Source organism: Podarcis liolepis (assembly GCF_965112155.1).
Source record: "Podarcis liolepis genome assembly, chromosome: 17".
Classification (NCBI taxonomy): domain Eukaryota; kingdom Metazoa; phylum Chordata; class Lepidosauria; order Squamata; family Lacertidae; genus Podarcis; species Podarcis liolepis.
The window spans coordinates 12,868,253-12,894,011 of NC_139571.1; the positions used below are offsets into that span (position 1 = coordinate 12,868,253).

A 25,759-nucleotide genomic window follows, 5' to 3' on the forward strand; every position below is an offset into this window, starting at 1 on the left:
GAGCACAGCACAAACTCCTGCTGTGCTCTGGGGGCTTCAGGCAGCTATCCGCAAGCCTTCGGAGTGCAGCAGGAGTTCCCCCCACGTTCCGAAGGCTTGCGGATAGCCGTCTGAAGCTTGGAGAGCAAGAGTTTTCCCTCTCTGCGCAGTGCCCGTTCAGCAAAGCGGGAGGAGAAATGGAAGGGGCTCCGTTTCTCCTGCCGCTTCACTGAAGGGGCACTGAGCAGAGAGGGGGAGAATTTTGTTTTTCCTGTTCTTCCCCTCCTATGGTCCGGTGCGTCCTATAGAGCAAAAAATACGATATGTTCATTCACACTATGCCATATTGTTGCATACGAACCAGGCCATTGTCGTTGTGTGTGTGTGCATCAGGATGCACATCTGCATTAGAGTTGTGAGTCTCATTTGGGTCCCAAGAAAATGGCTGTTTGAAGATGACAAGAACTGGTTCACGGTCATGATTTTCCAGTGCTTGTGGAGTAATACTGCACCCAAAGGCAGGTGAAAATATGTGCTAATTTGTTTTTATTTAAGCTTGCATCTTCCAGAAGATGCTTCGTTCATTACAATTTCCTACACAAAAAAAACAGCCCATATCATAAATAATTACTTATAAGAGTTATTGGTTGAAATGCATAGATCAGGCCTGAAAACACCTGGGAAAGTGTTTCACTCTAATGCCACAGTGTTATACAAATACCTTCCTGCATGGCAACTGTTGCTCATGAAGGAAATTGTGATGAATAGAACAAAATTACGATGATACAATTCTGGCTACTAATGCAAATGAAACAACGGTGAAACACAACTTTTTCCAATAAGCTTTAATGTTCTTTTAAAAGCTTGTATTGATAGCAGTGCATGTTTATAATTAGTGTTTAAAGTCAAAAACTTCAATAAACAACCCCTGAAGATTCTTTGTATAGCCTTCAATATTGTTGAAGCTTTCAAATGTAGAGTTTGCTTTCTGCTTTGATTTCTTGTCTGACGTATCCGACTAACCTTTCCCCTTCCTTCTCTCTTCTGAAGCAGGTTTCTTCTATATCTCTATGTCTGGGACTTTTCCACAGCTTCTTTTCCTGGCCCACTAAAGAAATGTAATCTCTGACTATACCAAAGGTTTCTATGGGGGTTACATAATTGTAAGTACAAGTGGAGATAATGATTTATTTGATCAGTGTGTGAAATTCAGTCACTCCTGCCTTTGCCACTTTTTGCACCAATGGGCATCCACCATGCCCTGGGCCCTGGCTGAGATTTCCCCTCACCCAGCCAAACTGACCTTTTGCTTCCCACATAAACTTCACTATTTGTCAACATGCGGCTATTGATTCCTACACCCCAGCAGTAGAATGTGCAATGCAGGCTGGTGAGCAAGTAAGCAGTTAAAAATAAAAATAAACTATCAAAGATATTCATATGAAATATATGAAATAACAAAAGACACTTGTAGAAAGAAAGCAAAGGGTTCCCTTTCTCTTTCCTACCAGTCTTCCTTACTTTCTATCTCTTAGCTGTGTTTTCAGTGTTAAGACCACTCTGCTTGTGGCATTATTCACTATGGTTAATTGCATTACAGTTTGAGTCTCAAACCCACAGGCTTTAAAGAAACATAGGTGTATGTATCTTAAAAAGTGACTGAAGAACCTTTCCTCTCTTTGCTTCAGAAACCTTACGCTTGCCAGATTCCTGGATGCACCAAACGATACACAGATCCGAGCTCTCTAAGGAAGCACGTGAAGGCCCATTCCTCCAAAGACCAGCAGGCTCGGAAAAAGGTAACGGGGCAAGGGGGGGTGTCTGCAAATGCAAGGGAAATGCAAAGGTGCAGTCCATACAGGATGCAATTATTATTATTTATTATTATTATTATTAAGGGTGCAAATGCAAGGGAAATGCAAGGGTGCAGTCCATACAGGATGCAATTACTATTATTATTATTATTATTATTATTATTATTATTATTGGTGCAAATGCAAGGGAAATGCAAGGGTGCAGTCCATACAGGATGCAATTATTATTATTATTATTATTATTATGAGTGCAAATGCAAGGGAAATGCAAAGGTGCAGTCCATACAGGATGCAAATATTAGTAGTAGTAGTAATAGTATTATTATTATTATTATGATTATTATTATTATTGGTGCAAATGCAAGGGTGCAGTCCCTACAGTGGCGGAGAGCAGGCGGGGGTGGGGCTGGCACGCGTCCCGGGGGCAGGGCGCGCTGCCTGCGGGGGCAGGGTGCCCAGCACAGGCAGGGGGGGCAGCTGTGATGGCACCCTGGGGATCGTGCTGCCGAGGGCGGTGCGCTTCCCCCGCACTCCTCTTCCTCCACCAGTGAGTCCATATCCAACTGTAAGAACCTACCCTCCAAGTTATGGGACCAGTGCCCATCACCTCCTGGCAAATAGAAGGGGAAGAAATGGAGGCAGTGAGAGATTTTACTTTCTGGGGCTCCATGATCACTGCAGATGGTGACAGCAGTCACAAAATTAAGACGCCTGCTTCTTGGGAGAAAAGCAATGACAAACCTAGACAGCACCTTAAAAAGCAGAGACATCACCTTGCCAACAAAGGTCCGTATAGTTAAAGCTATGGTTTTCCCAGTAGTGATGTATGGAAGTGAGAGCTGGACCATAAAGAAGGCAGATTGCCAAAGAATGGATGCTTTTGAATTCTGGTGCTGGAGGAGACTCTTGAGAGTCCCATGGACTGCAAGAAGATCAAATCTCTCCATTCTGAAGGAAATCAGCCCTGAGTGCTCACTGGAAGGACAGATCCTGAAGCTGAGGCTCCAATACTTTGGCCACCTCATGAGAAGAGAAGACTCCCTGGAAAAGACCCTGATGCTGGGAAAGATGGAGGGCACAAAGAGAAGGGGACGACAGAGGACAAGATGGTGGGACAATGTTCTCGAAGCTACCAACATGAGTTTGACCAAACTGCGGGAGGCAGTGGAAGACAGGAGTGCCTGGCGTGCTCTGGTCCATGGGGTCACGAAGAGTCGGACACGACTAAACAACTAAACAACAACAACAACCCTCCAAGTGTCCTGATTTTCCAGGGAGTCTCGGAATTACGAGACTTCTGATTTGATCCCGGAATGTCCCTCTTTGCCACTGAGCTGGAAGAGAAGGGGGATCTGGCCCTGGTCCCAAGGGGCAGCTGTGAGGGAGCATCCCATTGCCTCTCCATCGCTACCGCTCCCAGCCTCCTTCCTTGTGCTGCTCGGAGCAGCTGCTGGAGAGCAGGGGAGGAGGAGGAGGGACTGCCACTGCCAAGGCCCTGCCTGGCATGATGCCCTGGCTCTGAGGGGCAGGAACAAAGCAGAGCTCAAGGAATCTTGTTTTTTGTGTTTTTTTTAAATGCTTTGTGCATCTGCATCTAATCTTGCCCTTTTCTAAAATCTATTTAGTGGTGTGTGTTTTCCTTTTTGTAAAGCTTCCAAAAAATAAAATAAAATCATGATAAATGATAATGATGAGGAGAAACTGCACCTGAAGACAGCCATTTACTGGGAGCTTTTTAATACTCGATGTTTTTATTTTGTTTTTAGATATGCTGTAAGCTGCGCAGAGTGGCTTGGGAAACCCAACCGGATGGGCGGGGTAATAATAATAATAATAATAATAATAATAATAATAATAATAATTTCTTATTTATACCCCGCCCATCTGGCTGGGCTTCCCCAGCCACTCTGGGCGGCTTCCAACCAAATATTAAAATACAGTAATACATCAAACATTAAAAGCTGCCCTAAACAGGGCTGCCTTCAGGTGTCTTCTAAAAGTTTGGTAGTTATTTTTCTCTTTGATATCTGGTGGGAGGGCGTTCTACAGGGTGGGTGCCACTACCGAGAAGGCCCTCTGTCTGGCTCCCTGTAACTTGGCTTCTCGTAGCGAGGGAACCGCCAGAAGGCCCTCGGCGCTGGACCTCGGTGTCCAGGCTGGACGATGGGGGTGGAAACGCTCCTTCAGGTATACTGGACCGAGGTCATTTAGGGCTTTAAAGGTCAGCACCAACACTTTGAATTGTGCTCGGAAACGTACTGGGAGCCAGTGTAGGTCTTTCAAGACCGGTGTTATATGGTCTCGGCGGCCGCTAGACTATGTCTAGTCGGAATCTCATTTCCTGCAACTTGAAGCCATGGGTTCGAGTCCTGCCCTCCAGAGCAGGAGGAAACAAGCTTGTTCCACCCTCCTTGCGACAGCCCTTCAGATATTTGAAGAGGGCTCTCATATCTCCCCTCAGTCTCCTCGCTTCCTGATCTTCAGAAGGCTTGGCTTCTAGACCCTTGGTCATCCTAGTTGCCCTCCTCTGCAGACGTTCCATTCTGTGAATATTATGAACTGTGTCATAATTTCTAAATAATCATTTATTACTGCTTTAGAATGCAGTCGTACCCAATGCTGATGGAGAGGAGAAGAGCCGAGTTGCTTCTCAGTACTAGAGAGAGATCAATGGAGTGAGGAACTCACTGTGTCCTCCTTTGAGTGTCTTCCTCATTCTTCCCCACAGCTTCCTGGCATGGAAATAAATCAATGAAATGGCCACTTTTATTCCTCACATGCTTAGTATGAGAGTTTACCTTCATTCTTGGTTTACTTTTGTATTCTTTTATCTTATCAACCCGAATCGGAAATACATTTGCTGAACAAAGTGTGGTGCGGGGCGTGGGGTGGGGCATGGCATTGATCAAAAGGGTTTTTTAATATGCCTTTAGGTTGTAATGTATAACGTTTATAAGCTACAGTAAACTTACGGCATCTTTGAGAACCTCTGATGACTAACTCACTTCAGGTTTTGGTATTTGAAATATTTCCTGGCGTAATAATAAAATGTAAGAAACAATAAACCTTTAAAGTCAGAATTAAGGTTATTTACGACTTTAATTAAAAATGAAAATTGGCTTAATGTAAAAAAAAAGAGAAGTCTTTAGAAAAATGTGAATTCATCAAAAATAACCATAAAAATTCCAAGGTGATAAAAGCACAGTGAGATAATAGCGCCAGCCCTAGGGAACCGTTGACTTGAATAGAATGAGACCCTTTGCTGTTCCACCCTGTTAGTCATGGATTTGTTTAATATACCTTGCTTGACTGCCTCTAATCCTCTTTTTAAATCTCCCCTCTGCACACCAAATGACATTATTTTGCTGTCTTGAGATATAACTTGCCCTTCAAACTGCCTCGCACACATTGTAAGTATTAGCGAGGGTCTGTTTATGTGCCATGAAGCCCATGTCCTTGTTTACTTTGAGAAAACCTGACCACAACAATAGGATGTCCATTGATTCCAGAACAGCTGGGATTTATGTAATTGCGTCTGCATGTGGTTCCTCCGATATTGCCAGTATCCTAATTAATCATTAGGGCATTTTCCTTTGCCTTCTGGGAATTCATTCAAGGTTTGGGTAGTAATTTAAAGTGAGCTCCACATTCTATATGTACTTACTATTTGTACAAGAAATGTAAACCACATCCAGGGAGACTGCAGGAAAAAATAGCAACTTTTTGCTTTTGAGAGCAGTGACTAATGGCCTCCTCCCCTGTTGAGAAATGTAAGGGCCTTTCCCGGCACTGTAAAATCACGTATGCCTATTTGCATGGTTATAAAGCCCAACCATAACTGAAAAAATTGTGCTAATTCAAAGGGTTTCCTAGTGATTAACTGTCCCTTGGCCTAAGGCAGATGGAACCACCGGAGTTTAACTAACTGGAGAGCCAAACCACCAGATACTTTATCTGTGCCCTTAAATCAGATTTTTTAAAAAGACAAGTTGTCAGCACTGATCCAGATTAATGTGTGGACAGGGGATTTCAACCCTTTGCCCATAACTGTCAATCGTCCCTTATTTGACAGGAAACTCCCTTATCCCAGCGCCATGTCCCGCTGCTGTCCCTTACTGATGATGTCCCTTAAATTTCCCGGGTTTCAAAGGAAGCAGCTCCTCTCCCTCCCTGCTGGCCAGGGAGGAGGGAGGCTCCAACTGTGTTGCTTGGCTGTGTTGCTCACCCAATAAGGAGTCTAAGAACAACTGGGGGGTGGAGCTTGCATGCCTTGTGCCGATCAAATCGGCTGCGTTGCCTGGGGACTCGCCTTTGCTCAGTGCTTCCCAGCGGAGAGGTGACGGTGGTTTTCCTTGCTGCATTCCCTTTGCCAGGTTGCATTTTCTGACAAGGGTTCCACCAGCAGGAGCTGTGAGCCTGGGAGAGGAGGGGAGTTGATCATGAGGCATGGATTGGCCATGTTGGAGGATGGGCCTTGACAGCAGGGCACAAAAGGGGAAGAACTACACTTGCATGAGGGATGCGGGTGATGCTGTGGATTAAACCACAGAGCCCAGGACTTGCTGATCAGAAGGTCAGCGGTTTGAATCCCCGCGACGAGGTGAGCTCCCGTTGCTCGTTCCCTGCTCCTGCCAACCTAGCAGTTCAAAAGCATGTCAAAGTGCAAGTAGATAAATAGGTACCACTCCCTGCTCCTGCCCACCTAGCAGTTCGAAAGCACGTCAAAGTGCAAGTAGATAAATAGGTACCGCTCTGGCGGGAAGGTAAACGGTGTTCCGTGTGCTGCTCTGGTTCGCCAGAAGCAGCTTAGTCATGCTGGCCACATGACCTGGAAGCTGTACGCCGGCTCCCTCGGCCAATAAAGCAAGATGAGTGCCGCAACCCCAGAGTCGGCCACGACTGGACCTAATGGTCAGGGGTCACCTTTACCTTTACCTTGCCCTCCCTATTTGTATCTAGTGCAAGAGAAGGTGTTATCAATAAGCCATCAATAAGCCACTCTTGACTGATCAGAGAGATCTTGGTGGGAGTGAGTGGTGATCTTCAAATTCTTAGTCTAGGCTTCCACACATGTGCTCAATTGTGAAGATCTTACTTGTGCCTGACCAGCCTATAACAATTTACATTATTGAAATTAGTATGCCTAATAAAAAATAATAATAATAACCCAATCCATGGATCATGCTTTTAAAATCTGATGTAATTCCTCAAATTATTACTATGCAATAGGTGGTTCCTCAATGCAAAAAATCCCATTAAGATGCATAACTACACAATCGCCCTATGTACTTGTTGATTATTTCACATGTCCCAATCCATAAACTGCTATAATTAGAATGAAAATTCTGCATTTTCCCAAAGAAAATGTGAAACTGTATTTGTTGCCGTCGTTGCTTACCATATTTTTCGTCCCATAGGCGCACCGGCCCATAGGACGCACCTAGTTTTTTTGGGGGGGAAATAAAGAAAAAAAATTGTTCCCCCCCCCAGTGTGGGGCTGGGGTGGGGGAAGCCCAAGCTTCCCCCGACCCCAGCCCCCAGAACAGGCTGCTATCCGCAAGCCGTGGGAGAGCTGCATGAAGCCCGAAGCCTGGGGCGTGCTGAGCTCAGCGCACCCCAAGCTTCTGGGTGCAGGCAAGCTCTCCGCTAGCCGTGGGAGAGCTGCACGACTTCGCGCAGCTCTCCCACGGCTAGCGGAGAGCTTCCTGAAGCCTGCATTCACCCCATAGGACACACACACATTTCCCCTTCATTTTTGGAGGGGAAAAAGTGCGTCCTATAGGGCGAAAAGTACGGTATTTACTTGCAATTTCTAATTAATTGTCATACCAAGTTGGATCCAAACGTAGCAGTGCATGAAAGGAAAAACTCCTCCTCTCCACAAAAAGCTTTTGATCCAGCTGAGAGATTTTGCTGGGAAGATGGTGGAGGAGGAGTTTTTTCACCAATTCACCTTTACTCCCTGCTGCTCTCCCACTTTGTGAAGGAAGATTCCCTAGCAAAAGTCAGTTCCCCACTTGACCCACCAGTGAGAGCAAAGCTGGAATCCAAGCCATCATATTGAACCAAAATAGTGATTTACAATACTTTTTAAAAGTCTGTCTTTTAAGGATTAGGTACCAAACTGTTTCTTTGTGATATTTTTTTTTAAGTTGCAGACATTTAAACAGCCAAATTAATAAAACCACACTAAGATAAACATTAGCATTTGCTTTCATGGAAAGAGTCCAGACGATTTATTTGTACTGCACACTGACTGAGATTATTGTTTTCAGTGCTGGAAGAGAAGCTGCCATCTTTGCTGTGTCCCAGCTTGAACAGCGTGTCTGGCATTCGGATGTTGTTCAGAGAGAGAACTAAAAAGAGCAAGGATATCATTGATGCCAATGTCAACCATGCTTAAGATAGATAAAGACGAGCTTTTTGAATTTTTTTAGTGGCAAGTGTGTGTCATAATCCTGATGCATGGTAATTGTGCTCTGTGTGCAATTAATCTTTGTTCCCTAACTCGATTATTTTTAGTTTTGCCACTGTCTATGAGGCAAACATATAATAGCAACCCTGGTTATATTTATTTCAATGAATATTTTTAATCTGGTGACTTACTGCCAAAGTCAGTGTGCTGCCTTGAGGGATGCCTCGATGCAGCTGTCTTTCTCGGTTTCACAGGCATGCAGATTTTATAGAAATTAAAAAAGCAAACCAAGACTCCAGGGAGAACAGAATCCTTCACTATAAGTTTGGCCCAGTTGAACGGCTGTAAACAGAAATGCTTTATCCAAGTTGCCTAAACAGATTTCTCCACAGTGTCTGAATATCTTAACTTTTTGACACAGGAATGACTGCCAATTAGCAGGGAAATAACTACTCTACTCCATAGTTTTTGGGTGGCTTCCGATTTTTACTGTTAATTGCTATCACTTCAGAAAATAAATAAGATTGGACAAGAACAGTCAAGAACAGGATATTTTAAAACACAAAACATTTGCATGTATGAAGCATAACGGCTGTGGTTTTGAATGCCAGGTACAGCTGAAGGTTTTTTGGGATGGGGTGGGGGATGTATCTATTAAATGGATATTAGCTGGGTCGGCAGTGATAATTTTCCTTATTATTTCAAACGATTCTTATTGCAAGGCGAAGAACATTGAAGCCAGATCTACTTGCCGGGGGCTGTTGTGTTCCTCCAGCAGTTGCCTCCACACAGGCCCAGTCCTATCATTGGGCAGTGGAAAGCAACCACCTCCTACAGCAGATACTAGGGCATGGGTTCAGCAGCAAGGGGGTAGACAACGGAGCTGGGAGTGCCATGGGGCCTGTGCTGCACCCTCCAAGATAAGCCTACAGCCTTAGCAGAGTGTTGTTGTTTAGTTGTTATTTTTATATTTATTTATGTTGTTGTTTAGTCGTATAGTCGTGTCCGACTCTTCGTGACCCCATGGACCAGAGCACGCCAGGCACTCCTGTCTTCCACTGCCTCCCGCAGTTTGGACAAACTCATGTTCGTAGCTTCGAGAACACTGTCCAACCATCGTGTCCTCTGTCGTCCCCTTCTCCTTGTGCCCTCCATCTTTCCCAACATCAGGGTCTTTTCCAGGGAGTCTTCTCTTCTCATGAGGTGGCCAAAGTATTGGAGCCTCAGCTTCAGGATCTGTCCTTCCAGTGAGCACTCAGAGCTGATTTCCTTCAGAATGGATAGGTTTGATCTTCTTGGGACTCTCAAGAGTCTCCTCCAGCACCAGAATTCAAAAGCATCAATTCTTCGGCGATCAGCCTTCTTTATGGTCCAGCTCTCACTTCACCACTGGGAAAGCCCTAGCTTTAACTATACGGACCTTTGTTGGCAAGGTGATGTCTCTGCTTTTTTAGATGCTGTCTAGGTTTGTCATTGCTTTTCTCCCTAGAAGCAGGCGTCTTTTAATTTCGTGGCTGCTGTCACCATCGGCAGTGATCATGGAGCCCAAGAAAGTAAAATCTCTCACTGCCTCCATTTCTTCCCCTTCTATTTGCCAGGAGGTGATGGGCCCAGTGGCCATGATCTTAGTTTTTTTGATGTTGAGCTTCAGACCATATTTTGCGCTCTCCTTTTTCACCCTCATTAAAAGGTTCTTTAATTCCTCCTCACTTTCTGCCATCAAGGTTGTGTCATCTGCATATCTGAGGTTGTTGATATTTCTTCCGGCAATCTTAATTCCGGCTAGGGATTCATCCAGCCCAGCCTTTCACATGATGAATTCTGCATATAAGTTAAATAAGCAGGGAGACAATATTTATATTTATTTATATCCTGCCTTTTTCCTTGGCAGCACTCAAGGCTGCTTATAGATAAAAACAAGAACCTCTGAAAACATAGGGGGGGAATATTAAAAAACAAACACTGCTAGAATTAAAACAATATACATACCGTATTTTTTGCACTATAACACTCACTTTTTTCCTCCTAAAAAGTAAGGGGAAATGTCTGTGCGTGTTATGGAGGGAATGCCTACGGGTGGCATGCCTACAGATTTTCCTCCTCTAAAAACTACGTGCGTGTTATGGTCGGGTGCGTGTTATAGAGCGAAAAATACGGTATATAACATCTGTTTAAAACATGCAAATAACTACAATAAAAACAGCAAACCAACAGCCCCTTAAAGTTAAAGGCAGGCCTGTTGGAATAAGGAAGTTTTCACCTGCCGGTGAAAGATAACAAGAAGGGAGCCAGGTAGAGGACGCTATGCTATTGCTAGCATTAAAGTAAGATTCACCTGTCAATCAAGTCAGCTTCTGCATGTGGGGCGCCATCTTGCCTTTGCCTCCGGCAGCTCAATAGCCCTCCATCCACTGCATGATGGCAAACCACTTTTGAAACGAAGGTGTCTTTCAAAGCCAAATGGATCTTGACAATCCTCAGAGGAGGCCCTGCTGGCCATACCATGGCCAGCAAACCGCCACCTGGAAACCTCATCAAAATGGGACTTTTCGGTGGTACCCTCTGGAATACACTTTCTGCATGGGCCAAGACCTTACGCTCTTAATTATATTATACAATGTTTCTCCCAGGCAATGCTGATTGTACACTAATAGTTTCTGCAAAGATCAAACACTGTGCTTGCAGGGGTGGACTCTGGTAATTTTTCATAACAAATTGGCACCCTGAGCCAGGCCAAGATGGAGCTTCTCAATAATGGGTCATCTCCATTTTGTGCCCCCTTGGCTCGGCGCCCTGTGAGGGGGAACAGCGCCCTCAATCTGGCACTGATGCTTGGTTTTGTCTGCTAGACATTCTAGCAGACATTTTCACAGCAAAATGGTACAGGAACTCAGGCAAAATAGTAGAAGGACTGGCAGCAATGCAACTTGCAAAGCATCAGTTTGGTTGTTATTATGTTTTGGTGGTAGTTATGAGTTTTCAGTTTTCAGCTGTTGGTTCTACATGCAAAAAAGCAAGCATCAGAGATGTTTGTAACATTTGTCTTGGTATTTATTTTTATTCCTTGGTAATTTATTTAAATGTGTTTCTTTCTAAAAATAATGCTATTGCTCTTTGCATGAACTTTTATAAATTTAGCAACAAAACTCCCTTTCATCTTCCTTCCTTCTCATAAGTGGAATAAAATAGAACGGAACACGCAATCATCATAATTGTCTTGAATCGCCTTCTATACCAACGTCTCAAGGAAATTTACCATAAAAACAATCAATTACATTTCTGCATTGTATAGGTTTGAGGCAATACGGCAGCAGGTTAGGCAAAGTGTCTTCAGAGCTTATACCTTTTGAGCACCGGGTCCAAAATATTTCTCTTTTCTATGGTACTATCTCTTCATATTCCAAGGGCTGCGTTTCAACGTCAGTTTTAGTTTCTAGTTGCCCTTCTTCAAAATTATATTTCACATTTCATTGTTAAAGCTGCAAGAAAGAGTATAAAGGGGACAGGAGAATTTTAATTTTATTACTTTGTACACACTTGAGTTTTGAATATATCTTCATTCATTTGTTTTCTACGGAATCCAATTGAAATATTTCATTAATGCAAGAGGAGGAATTGCATCTGGGGGCTAAGGGTCACTAAGCAGTGCCCATGGCAACTAAGAAGCCGTTCCTCACAAAAATGCTGCAAAGAGTAAGTGTTTTAATCCTAACTGTAATCCCCTTACTTCCTGTTCTCAAATGAAATATAAATCAGACACTGTGGAGCAGAGCAATTTTTCTCAAAGGGGATGTTGGTGCAAAAGGATTAGAGATGGGCCAAAGTGTTTGAGGAATTTAATTATGCTATTTGTTGTGAAATGCTGGTGACTCTGATCAACAATTCTTTTGACTACAGTGACTGAAAACAACAAAACAGACTTTGCACATGAATGGTGGGTTGGCTTTTGTCCCCATCCCCTTTTGTTCCTCTTGTTGCATCATTACTTCTAATTGTTGTGACACAAAAGCTTTTTGCATTTGCGCTCTCTGTTTCCTCATGTGGGGTTTAAGCATTATAGGGTCTCCACCAACCTATAGGAAAGAGGTGCAATTAATTAATTTATAGCTTTCCACGTACCTTACTCACGTTTGATACTGTTGTAGTTGTTTAAAAAGTGTTTCTATATTGCAGTATTTTGTTCACAGAGGATTATCAAGTCTTTTTCCTTAATAATAATATTTATTAAGTTTTCCATTTAACAATCCAATCATATCACATTAAATTATTCCAAATTATACCAATGCATATCATAAAGTCCAAATATTTTGCCAAATTATTAATTTTTGTTGGGGGTTCCCATGCTTCGAGTTCAGTAGGATCCAATCATCTCATATTTCTGCTGCTTTTAGTATTCACCAGTCCCATCCTTCAATCTTCTTGCTGTTATCCTTTTTCTTCTTAATAGCCTCTGAGTTGTTTCCACAGGCGAGTTAAAGTAAGCAATATTATGCTTCTGTGTGAACTTTGTAAGGCTCTCCCTTTTTAAAAAAAGCTGGTAAGTCTTTTGTTTGCAATAAATCCTCACACGCTGTTATTTATGCCGAATCCATCCAAAAGGACTTGGTCCAGTATATCTGAAGGAGCGTCTCCACCCCCATCGTTCTACCCGGACACTGAGGTCCAGCACCGAGGGCCTTCTGGCAGTTCCCTCACTGCGAGAAGCCAAGTTACAGGGAACCAGGCAGAGGGCCTTCTTGGTAGTGGCGCCCTCCCTGTGGAACACCCTCCCACCAGATGTCAAAGAGAACAACAACTACCAGGCTTTTAGAAGACATCTGAAGGCAGCCCTGTTTAGGGAAGCTTTTAATGTTTGATGTATTATAGTATTTTAATATTCTTTTGGAAGCCGCCCAGAGTGGCTGGGGAGGCCCAGCCAGATGGGCGGGGTATAAATACCGTATTTTTTGCACCATAACACTCACTTTTTTCCTCCTAAAAAGTAAAGGGAAATGTCTGTGTGTGTTATGGAGGGAATGCCTATGGGGTAATCAATTATTACGCCATCTTTCTCAGTTCTGATGAAATAGAATCTAGGCATTTGCTCATTAATTTTCCCAGACAAGTTGCACCATAAATTAGCCTTGGGTTATCAAGTCTTTGGGCCCAATACAAGGAGGGAAGGCAGGAGACTAGAAGTGTCCATTGGAATTGAGCTCATCCTGAACTGACCTGGGCTGCATCAGAAATGTTCAGGATTTGCCTGAACCAAATTGCAGACTCTCCAACATTTCTCAAATGAAAATAGGGACATCCTATTCCATAATGATAATTTTACTATTTATACCCCACACATAATAATAATAATAATAATAATAAATTTTATTTATATCCCGCCCTCCCCAGCCGAGCCGGGCTCAGGGCGGCTAACAACATCTTGTTGGGTTGCCCCAGCCACTCTAGGCAGCTTCCATTATGTATAAAAACATAATAAAACATTAAAAAAACTTTCCTGTACAGGATTGCCTTCAGATGGCTTAAGGGTCAGATAACTCCATACCCTCCAACATTTCTCCGATGAAAACAGGGACATCCTAAGGAAAAATGGGATGTTCTAGGATCAAATCAGAAACTGGGATGGCTTCTCTAAATCAGGGAGGTCCCTGGAAAATAGGGATGATTGGAGGGTCTGAAACTGGGATCCCTCTGAGTCACCCCAAATGGAATCAGGAGCTATTGAGACATTTTTAAAACTGTGCCGTCAATGTGTCGACAAAAATTGAAACATTTTCCCTCCCCTCACACATGCCACATAAGAAAAAAGGGCAAAGTCCTTTGTGGTGGACAGCCATAGCTTCTTATCAGAGGGAATGATTTTCTGAGCTTTCAAATCACAGTGCTTTGGGCTAGGAGTTGAAACAACACATCCCCTTCTTCTTGTTCCCTTGCTAGTTCTGCTACTGGTTCATGCTTGAACTATACTGGACGTTCAAGTCCTCCTGCCTCTCACTCCTCTCCACCGCTGGGCTACACACAGATTAGCCCCAGAGCTCACTAACATTCACCACACCAAGAACTTCCTCTCTTGGTTCTTCTCTATTATATACTCTTATTGAAAAGTATAAAGTCAGACCATGGCGCCCTGTGTGAGGCCAAAATGCTTGCTTCGGGAAGGGGGTGTGAGGATTCTGACAGAGTCCGAGAGCCCCCCACCTCCTTCCCAAAGCTGGGTATGTGCTTACTAGGCTTGGGGAAGGAGGCAGGAAGGCACCCCTTTGGCCCCCGCACCTTGTGGGGGGACCGTTTGCGCTGCCCTACATCCCCCTCACCCTTCTGTCACTCCAACTGTCATCACTCACCCTGCAGCTAGAATCCTGCAGCTAAAAGAAAGAGCCTTACATCACCTTCAAGGCTGCATCTTATGAAACAGACTGTGGCCCAGAAAAGCTTATGCCATGTTATGTACTGAGTTGAATAGGATCCAAAATGCAGCAGTCTGATTGGTCCTAGAACAATAGTATACAAAATGCAGCAGTCTGATTGGTCCTAGAACAATGCAGCAGTATGATTGGTCCGCAGGAGCCACCCAATCCAGCTCCAGGTGGAAGTGAATCCACAACCTGATTGTCCTACAGGAGAATCCTGGAAATAGCCAATCACGTGCAGCTCATTGTGTAAGTAATGTATATAAAGCAGATATTTTGAGGAAACTTTCATTCCCCCTCACCACTATGAGCTTAATGTTGTTGTTTAGTCGTTCAGTCGTGTCCAACTCTTCGTGGCCCCATGGACCAGAGCACGCCAGGCACTCCTGTCTTCCACTGCCTCCCCCAGTTTGGTCAAACTCATGCTGGTAGCTTCGAGAACACTATCCAACCATCTTGTCCTCTGTTGTCCTCTTCTCCTTGTGTCCTCCATCTTTCCCAACATCAGGGTCTTTTCCAGGGAGTCTTCTCTTCTCAAGATGTGACCAAAGTATTGGAGCCTCAGCTTCAGGATCTGTCCTTCCAGTGAGCACTGAGGACTGATTTCCTTCAGAATGGATCGGTTTGATCTTCTTGCAGTCCATGGGACTCTCAAGAGTCTCCTCCAGCACCATAATTCAAAAGCATCCATTCTTCGGCAATCAGCCTTCTTTATGGTCCAGCTCTCACTTCCATACATCACTACTGGGAAAACCATAGCTTTAACTATACGGACCTCTGTTGGCAAGGTGATGTCTCTGCTTTTTAAGACGCTGTCTAGGTTTATCCACTCTCGACTCCGAGTATATTTCATGCCATAATGTGTGTGTGTGTGCCTTCAAGGTGCCTGAAGACTGTTGCTTTCACTCATCATTAGCTTCCTAGGCACCATCCATCTTCCTCTGTTGATAGAACAAGGCAGCTTCCCATCTCTCCCTCTCATGCAACCTGATTTGTCAGGATGGCCATCAAAAGCCCTGCTTAACTGTATTTTCAGACCATAGGATTTGTATCAGCACTGTGTTATGCAAAGAATAGTCGAGTTTCTCCAAACTTAAAGCCATTCCTCACAGCCGTAAGGATGATAAAAGGCCCCAAGGTGCTCAGAAGAAGATGAAAACCATGAATCTTATGGCAGGCTGCCACCTGCTGCAACTCGCTAGGACAGCTGCCTCACTGCTATCTGTCATGTTTGCCAAGCTGCAGCTGGGTTGACTTTGCAACATTCTGTAAAAATAACAAAGTTTAGTATGCTCTTGCAGGAGCAAAGGACTGTGTGAACATCATTGGTAACCTGGAAAAGAGAGTGGCTGGGCAGGTTTCTCACCTTTCGGGTTCTGGATGGGAAGATGAGAGTCTCTGTATTCTTGTGATAATCTTCCTGTTTGGTGCATTGGTGGGGTAAGATACTGTTTCCAGCTAATGTGAGATCTCAGCTTCAGGGCAAGTGTTTTGAAGATGTCCTTTCCCAGGAGTATATATCTGTGGGTAGATGAGGGCTTGTTTGGCTCTCCCATCCGCAGGAGTGTTGTGGCATCCTTGGAGGTCTTACTCTCATTCAGGATTTCCTCTGACTATCATTCCAAACTTTGGGACTAGGTCTGCAAAAGGTTATTTTATCTAATTCTGCAGCCACAGGAAAGGGCATCACCTGCACCCTTACAGCACGTCTCCCTGACTCCAAAATGCTTCTCAAGTGTCTTTAATGTCAGCCTTCGGATGGATTCCGAAATGCTACAATAATAGGAAATATGAGTCTAGCTATCGAAGGCACCATTATTCTCTCAAAAATGTTTTGATAGCAAGCTTATCTGCGTGGGTGTACATACATCAAGCTATTTTTCTCCTGGCTGAGCTTATTCAGAAGCATATTTTAGTGGCATCTGATTTCCACGGAACAATGATGACTACCAAGGTGTCCATGAAGAAAACATGAGTCTGATAAACAACAGCGATAAGGAAAGTGCTAAAGAAAAGGTCTTTTGATGGGGAACCTTTTCCTTTGGAGGCATCTCATGCCTCCGACCAACTGAATGCCTGTTCTTGCACTCAAACGTAATGTAGCCGCAAATTGAGGGATTTAGGGGCCTTGTTCCCTTTCAATTACATTCCCTTGATTTGCTAAATCTTGGGTGATTATCCAATCATACCTGAAATGAGGAAATGATGGGAGTTGAGTTTCCCTCTCTTGTCCTAAGAGATTATAAGCATTAGAACTGTCAAGGGGGGGAAAGCACGTGTGTGCATGTATATATCTTGCTATAAATGGTGCCTTGTTTTCTGCTGTACCTAAGTAAGAATAACATTGCTTCTGGGAACTGCTCAGGTTCCAGATGCAAAGTTTGTCATATTAAAAGGACGATCTGAATACTTCGCATGAAAACAATGTATTGTATATTTCAAAGCAAGTAGATCACGTGTTCAGAATACTGGAGAGCCACTCCATTAAATACAGTGAGCGAAACATTTAGGTTCATACCATTATTATATCTTTGAATTCAGTGCAAGTACTTTGGAAACACTGCTGCAGATTTCAGGATTGATGGCTGGGTTAATATATCACTTAATAGTGTATTATGGAACATATTTCCATGGGCACAAATTGGGCAAGATTTTGGTCACAGGCCATATCTGCAGGACGGATTATTTTTCATCTAAGAACACAGAATATTTGACTTCATATTCATGAATCAAAGACAGTATTACAACTGTAAAACAAGCTTGAGCATGGACAGAATTCAGTTAACCAGTGCACAGTTTAGTTTCCAGGTCTAACTAAATTTTGGCAGTGTAATAAAAGCGGATTAGGGAGGGGGAGATTTGGGGCAGAGAAGTTATGGGGTAGAGGGGTTATTTCCCCCTGTATTTCTGATTCCAAGCAATTTTTCCTACCCTCAGCACCACAAACATGTCATTTATTTTGCAAACAATGTGATAGGGTGGATCGTTGGACATTTATTACCACTGTTCATATTTCCATGTAACATTTTCAGTTGAACAATACTGTGTGCAATTCCTTTCTGTTCCATTGGGGCAATTCTCACTTCACTTTTGGTAATCAAGCACTATGTGTACACTCAGGTTCAAAATACACACGAGCCACAAAAAAGGCAGTATATGCACATGTAAGGTAAAGGTAAAGGGACCCCTGACCATTAGGTTCAGTCGTGACCGACTCTGGGGTTGCAGCGCTCATCTCACTTTATTGGCCGTGGGAGCCAGTGTACAGCTTCTGGATCACATGGCCAGCATGACTAAGCCACTTCTGGTGAACCAGAGCAGTGCACGGAAACGCTGTTTACCTTCCCGCCGGAGCGGTACCTATTTATCTACTTGCACTTTGACATGCTTTTGAACTGCTAGATTGGCAGGAGCTGGGACTGAGCAACGGGAGCTCACCCCATCGCGGGAATTTGAACCACCAACCTTCTGATCGGCAAGTCCTAGGCTCTGTGGTTTAACCCACAGCACCACCCGCGTCCCTATATGCACATGTACTTTTCTCCACTTGTCCTTAAAATACATGCATATAGGGAACCACATTCTTCTTTTTCGCAGCCTGCATGTGACTTGAGAAACAAATCTATTTTGTGTGTGTATTCCCAAACAACATTTCAAAGCATTCCATTCAGGTTCCTAAAAAATGCAAAAACTCAAACCACACTTTGCTTCATTCTTTATTATCCCATCTTTCCCCCATATTCTGAATCCAATTTCACATAGTTGGGATGCTGATAAAGGAAAGAGATCAGCTTTGTACAGTATAATAATAATAATAATAATAATAATAATAATAATAATAATAGATATATTGCTGGCAAGTTGCGTTGTAAAGGAACCTTTTTAAAGGCAAATATAAACATAGGATAAATAATGTAGCCTTGAAATCTTTCTTGGGAAGGTTAATTGTTTTTGAACAATGTTTCGTGGCAATTAGTGCCACTTTCACTACTTATTCTAAGAATCTGGATGGGGAAAATGTAGATACCTTTGACCTTAGAAATATACATGGATAATAGCAGTAATAGCTGTTAAGCAATGCAGAGTGGAGTTCATGGTTACAGCATGAGAAACATCTGGGTCCTGGAGGTGGGAGATGCATGAGGGATAAACGAGAAAAGATACAAGAACTCATCGTACATATTTCTGGTTTTGCTTCTTAGCAAAATAGGGACAAGGATGTGAGAGCAGCTATCAAGACAGGACAACAGCTTGGGATGGAAATGGCCACAACTTTATTGATTACAGATGTCTGATGGCTTTGGTATAGGCACTGGGATGCATGCGGAATCAACCAACCCAATTTCTGGTGGATTTCTTCACCAGAACCCCCTAGGAGGCAGAACAAATAGGGGGAACTCCCTAGGATGCTCTTTTGGGGAGTTCTGTGGTCCATTAGCCACCATCTTGGCCTTCAGACAAAACTTTCCCCCTAAACCCCTTTACCGGGATACTCTGACAATTTGTTCTAGTTGGATAGACTGCGAAGTCATTCTGTCTTATGCTGTCCATAAGCGTCAATGTGCTGTTTTCACCATTCTTAGCAAATGCATTTGTTATGCTCCAAATGTTGGGATTACATGCTCGCTCCTGGTCTTTAAAACATGGCGGCGGGGGATGTAATGCAATCTTCTGACCTCATTTTGTTTTCACTGAAACATAATTATATTATTATGTTTCGTTATATGGTGTTTGTTGTTTCTCTGAAGCACATGGTTTTTCTCTTTTCTGTGCTTGTATTTCAGTTGCGTTCAAGTATAGAGCTTGACCAGGACATTCTCAATGACTGTCTCACGATCCAGCCTCTCCAACCTCCTGCATCTCCCCAGGGCACTTCAGAAAGTACCGTCAGACAATCTCCAGGACCTGTGCATGACATTTACACAGGTATGGTATGGGGTGGGGGGAGTGAAAGAAACGTTATGTACAGGGTAGGATTCCAGGAAATAATTTTGTTGCCCATAAAAGCAAAGGAACGGACAATGAAAATGAATTGACAATAAAGGAAAACAATTTTAATCTGGAGTCAGTATGAAAGTTTCATGAAGGATACAAGTATGATCTCGAAAAAGGAAAGAACTGTAAAGCCCAATTTAATTTACAGGGAGAAAATTAAGAGCAATTTCTGCAAGAAACCAAAGGGAGTTTACGGTATCATCTTGGAAAACATCTTAATTCAGTTTAATCCGGGCCTCCAACCCAAAAATGAAGCTTCAGGCACCCCTTTCACTCTTATGGGGAAACATTTTTAAGGCTGTAAGTTTTTCTCTTTTTGAGAGACATGGATGGAATTACAGCTATAGAAGTATATCCTGAGTGGATATATGCTTGACATAGATGCCTTTAAACTTGCTTGGAGGAGGAAATAAAAGGGATTCCCTTCCCTTCTGTGGTTTTAGGAACAGTGATTTTATTAGGAATATGGCAAGCATCGAAGGAGTGTCCCTAGGATGTACAGACTTCCAAAAGGATGGGAGATGTAACAAATGAGAGAAGGTAAATGAAAAAAAACTAGACTGAGACTTGAGTTCTTCTCAAGATAATTGTGATGGCCTAGGATTTGGACTCGGATGCTGAACCTGAGGAATCCCAGCCTGCACAGGATTCCCCACCTCCAGAACCAGCTGAGCCGGGCCTAGGGCATGAGCCAGAAGGGTCCTCACCTGTGCTGGATCCTCAGGTGCAGGCACCAGCTGAGTCTGCTCTGGCCCCGGAGGTGATGGAGGACCCATTGCCTGCAGGTGCTCCACTCTCAGTCCCTTCAGGGGAGGCTGAGGTTGTAGAGGCTCAGGGCTGAGAGGCGGAGGGAACTAAGTTCCCACAGGAGGAGTGCTCGCCTCCAGGCCAGGCGAGGCGAGTCACCTGAGGTTCGGGGCCGCCCTATGCCTCGGGGCATATAAAAGCCAGCCAGCCCCAGTCCCAAGTTGCGGGAGCAACATTGGTGGTTGTCAGTCCCTGCCTGAACCCTGCCCTGCACCCAGTTTGACTTTTACGGACTGCCTTCATATTGCTTCATCGTCCACGGACTGGACTTGGACCTTGCCTCTTGATTAACCTCCGGGACCAGCACAATAATCATAGAAAGCTGCCTTATATTGAGCCAGACCATTAATCTATCTGGCTCATTATGATCTGCACTAATTTGGTGAGTAGAGTTTCTGACAGGGTTTTCCCACCCTCACCCTACATGGAAACACCAGGGAGTGAATCTGGGACTTCTAATAGGCTGGGCATCTGCTTGATCCCTGATCCATGGCCCTTCTTCCAAAGGAGGATGGCAATACTCTGCCTTTACTTTATATTTAATGCCTATGGAGGAGGTCATTTGGGTCACTGCAGATTACTACAAAGGGTTGAGAAAAACTGCACTTGTTTAAATTACCACTTATATGCAATTATTAAAAGTAAGCACACCCTGTCCGTCATTGCAACCGGCCACAGATTTAGCGACGGTAAAGAGCAACTCGTGTGGGATGCGGGTGGCGCTGTGGGTAAAACCTCAGTGCCTAGGACTTGCCGATCGTATGGTCGGCGGTTCGAATCCCCGCAACGGGGTGAGCTCCCGTCGTTCGGTCCCAGCTCCTGCCCACCTAGCAGTTCGAAAGCACTCTTAAGTGCAAGGAGATAAATAGGGACCGCTTTATAGCGGGAAGGTAAATGGCGTTTCCGTGTGCGGCACTGGTGCTGGCTCGCCAGAGCAGCTTTGTCACACTGGCTACGTGACCCGGAAGTGTCTTCGGACGGCGCCAGCTCACGGCCTCTAGAGCGAGATGAGCACGCAACCCCAGAGTCGGACACGACTGGCCCGTACGGGCAGGGGTACCTTTACCTTTACCTTTACCTTTACCTTTAAATAGCAATTCAGTATCAAATGATGGGTTAACTGATACATACACAATTTGTTTTCTTTCCCTCCTGCTGGTGCCAGACTAATCTGGCTAAAATCAAATGAGGGATATGCAATGCACCCAGGACAACTTGATGATAGTGAGGAAGCTGACGCGTGAAAAATGTTATTATACAACGACTGAAGATTCATTGGACCCCTCTCTGCTTGAGTTAGCCAGCTTTTTATAATCCCCATGAATAGCCTCTGCTGTGACCCTCACAATCATTTTGCAAACTAACTACAAGAGGGGGGAAAGCACCAATAAAATCCCTACATGCTGCTAGCATGCATAGCAATAATGGGGGGCCTGCTGTGAAACAATATAGAACATGTCAGAGATGCCGGAGGAAAGGGTGAAGTTCGCGATGGAGCTCCGTCCTGGTCCCAAGAGGTCACAGCTGTTTCTTTGGCTGGCTGATATCCTTTAGGTTTGCCTTCAGATATTTCTAGTGATTGGCAGCTGGAACAATTGATTAACTGAGGCAGATGAACATATTGGAAACTCTTATTGCTTTTGTGATTAAGAGTCAGCAGAATCCCCAAAGCAATAAATTGTGGGATCTGGATTAAAATCTGTCTTGCTAAAACTGAAGGTCATTACATTAGATTGCTGCCATTCAAAAAGATTGCTGGCTCTTATCTGGTTCAGAAGATTGTCGTTTGCCTTCTGAGTTCTTGTCTTATGTAAAAAGGAAATATTTATAGTCATTTATGCCAATGCAATTTAAAACTCATAGCCCACAAGATCCTAAACAGTTCTACAGATTTGAATAGAACAGCTGTTTTTGTTGCATAGCTATATTCCTGGGTGAATCTGGAAATGGAACTTTGGATATTTTTGTCCTGCTAGTGAACTATATAAGAACAAATACTACTTTTATATATTATTAATCCTAACTGCTGTCTTACTTGGCCAGGTAAACAACAATGACTTCTTTTTCTGTGGTTTTTTTTTTAACTAAAAGGATATTCAAATTATATTTGCATGTCATAATTAAATATTTGAGTTGCTTAGTCAACTTCATCCACAATAAGCAACAGCATAAATATATTTATCCTCAGATTTTTATACTTTTATTTATTTATTTTAATCACTTCATATACCGCCCCTTATTGGCAGATCCCAGAGTAGTGTACAACATTAAAAACATAATTTGCATAGCATAATAATAATAAAACAATCCCAGCTTCACCCCACTCTGGCAGACACCATGTCACCGCCCTGGGAGACAGTTGCTGCTGTTGAATAGAAACACTTGTTCTTGGAAGGAAAGTCAATTTAATAGATTGTCATTATGGCCCCCATAGCATCTTCCCTTCCAGGGCAAATGGCATCTGGTGGGGTGATTTTCACTAGTTCTTCAGGATGGAAGGAAAGAGTCAACCTTCTTCACCTTCGCCAAGATGCCAGTCCACATCAGAGGAGCTCTGTGCATCTAGTACTTAAAAAGGTAAAGGTAAAGGGACCCCTGACCATTAGGTCCAGTCGTGGCCAACTCTGGGGTTGCGGCGCTCATCTCGCTTTATTGGCTGAGGGAGCCGGCGTACAGCTTCCGGGTCATGTGGCCAGCAGGACTAAGCCGCTTCTGGCAAACCAGAGCAGCGCACGGAAATGCCGTTTACCTTCCCGCCGGAGCGGTACCTATTTATCTACTTGCACTTTGACGTGCTTTCAAACTGCTAGGTTGGTAGGAGCTGGGACCGAACAATGGGAGCTCACCCCGTCACAGGGATTCGAACCGCCAACCTTCCGATTGGCAAGCCCTAGGCTCTGTGGTTTAACCCACAGCACCACCCACATCCCTACTTTAAAAGCTACACACACACACAATTGTGCAGGTAATGCAGTATAATGTCATCGTGCACAGCACGGCTCTGGGTTGATTTCTCTATCAATTTAACAACAAAACATTGAAAACCCCCAAACCGACCCCTTATTTTGACACTGATTTAAGTCCACCTGCAGCCCTGAGACACAACTGGAAGGCTCCCAGATTGAGCAGGATTTTTCGGCCTATGAAAGCCCCATTTTATGGCTGCTTAGACATTTAAGTAGGGTAACGGCAACACTTTTGCACTTTGATTATTCTAAAAGGAGGTAGATGAGGTCTTTTTTATGTGAAAAAGATTGACAGAGAACCATAATTTAAGAATAATATACCCATGGAAATGAATTACGACATTATTGGTAGTTTGCAGGAGGAAAGGTGGCAATTCTCCATTTCAGAAAGGTTCTTTAAATTACAGAGTACTTTCTGTGCTAAGATGGGAAGAAACTTTTTTTTTTGTAAAAAAGAAGCTTTGATTTGGAAGCAGTTTGAGAATGCAAACTCTCATTTCTTAATTGTGTGCAAGGTGACGCCATCTATCACCTCTACATGATTTCTTCTTAAAAGCTTTTGGGAAGAATAAATGTGAAACTTCATAAACACAATGCGTGTGAGGAGCCATGTTTCAGGTGGACAGCCCTTGTGTTTGATGCCTCTATATGATGAGCATCATTCTTCCTGCCACAGTTACTGTCCTTTAAATACAAATTATTATATATATAATTTTAGCTTCAATGCAGAAATGTTCTGCTGATTTAAATGCTGCAGCATAAACATCACAAGGATAGGATGAAAACAGCAGAGAGCTATTATCTTCCCAAATGGCTGATTTCTCTTTTGAAGAGATTACAACACTATAGGCCTCGAGTTTTCTGAAGGTGCAGGAAAGGTGCCGTTGGGATGAGAATGAAGCGATGGGAGCAATTAAATGGATTAAAATGGGCCATCAATGTATTAATAAAATATTAATATGTAAAATGCGTATAAACCTTGCAAACAAAGCCACTTCCGACCTCAGGAGGAGGTGGGGTTGCAGGTTTCACGCCCCCAACATGCGCGCAGAGGCTTTTTTCCAGCCCCGCGCAATCAGGGGAATCCTCGAGCCACGTCATCACCTGAGCCAGCCATTCGGCTGGCTAGGAGTGTGTGGCTTGCCTCACTTAAGGCAAGCGCAGCCCCGGGATCTCCCTCTTTTGCCTGCACAGCTGCTGTTGTTTCCCACCCGCCCACCCCTTAAGGTTTCTCTTTTGACCTTGCTATGGACCTCGGTTGGTCGCCATTAAGGGGCCTGGTAGGGATTTTTTCCACTTGTCAAATTGGCACTGGCCATTTGGTTTTTTGCCTACCTCATAGCAAATCATCACAACTCCTTTGGTTTTTGCGGTTAGGCATTGGTAGGGGTATTGCTTTGTAGATGTGTTGGGGAGGAGGAGTGCCATCACCTCCCCCAAATATTGAAGGGTAGTCTGGTAAAGGATTCCAGGGGATGTGGCCTCGTCCGAAGCCTATGGAAGTCAGGGCCTAAAGCACGCCCTCGAGCGGTGACCCTGGGGGAGTCCCTAGTTGATGTGCATCTGCAGGGCTTCCCCCTGCTGGTGTTAACCCTTCCCGGTCTTCAAGCAAACAGGCTGAAGCCGGATAGTCTGATAGGACCAATGCCTAAGCCAATACCTCTCTTACCTGTAACCAATAAAGTTGTGGCCAATTTTAGCCCATTAACCTAATACAATGGTGTCGTGTGTCTTTATTTCTATTGGGGGCAGGCGGGAACTCGCCACGCAATTAAGTCCTGCAGTAACAATTTTGGTAGTTCTAGAGGGAGGCTCATGTTGCCTTTGGTAGACTAGGGATTCCCCACAATGGCTCTATCAGTTCTGGAATTCTATGCGCAGGTCTGGTCTCTGGCATCCGTCCGTCTCGGGAGACGATGGAGGAGGGTGCCTTGGGGAGGGGGAGTCAAACTGTTGGAAGGTTGCAGTGTCTGCTGTGGCTGTAGAGACATGTTTAGTTGCAGCTGGGGCAGATGAAAGTGTCTGGTTGTGCTGCTGCAGACGTCCCATGACATTTCTTCTCTCTGTGCTCCACCCAGCAGTTATTTCTCCTCTGGTCATTGTTAGTTTCTGTTTCTCACTGAGAAGCTGCTGGGAGTCACAGGACTCTGTTTACATTCCAGAGACCTTGCAGTCTCACAGGAAAGGGAGACGGGATGTGACGTTAGTGGTTTCCTGTTTCCTTTGTTTCAGTTGCTCTGTGCTATCACAGGGAGATGTTGTATATTTCTTTGCTCTCTGCGTAGCTAGAAAATAAAGCATAGCAATGTAGATCATACTGTCTCATCCTGCCCTGTGCTGGGAACTCTGCTGGGAGGATGTGCCTTGGAGCCTCATCAA

The 25,759-nt window shown here is 44.1% G+C and overlaps 1 protein-coding gene across 5 annotated transcripts in view; it reads left to right on the top strand.

The window, feature by feature from the left end:
- GLIS3 (GLIS family zinc finger 3) overlaps positions 1 to 25,759 on the top strand; it is a 193,619-nt gene that overhangs the window by 132,927 nt on the left and 34,933 nt on the right. For all 5 annotated transcript variants that reach the window (XM_083483316.1, XM_083483315.1, XM_083483319.1 and 2 more), the window contains 2 exons: positions 1,668 to 1,778; positions 19,397 to 19,538. In XM_083483316.1, coding sequence (XP_083339442.1) covers positions 1,668 to 1,778; positions 19,397 to 19,538 — 253 coding nt within the window. The remainder of the gene's footprint in view (positions 1 to 1,667; positions 1,779 to 19,396; positions 19,539 to 25,759) is intronic.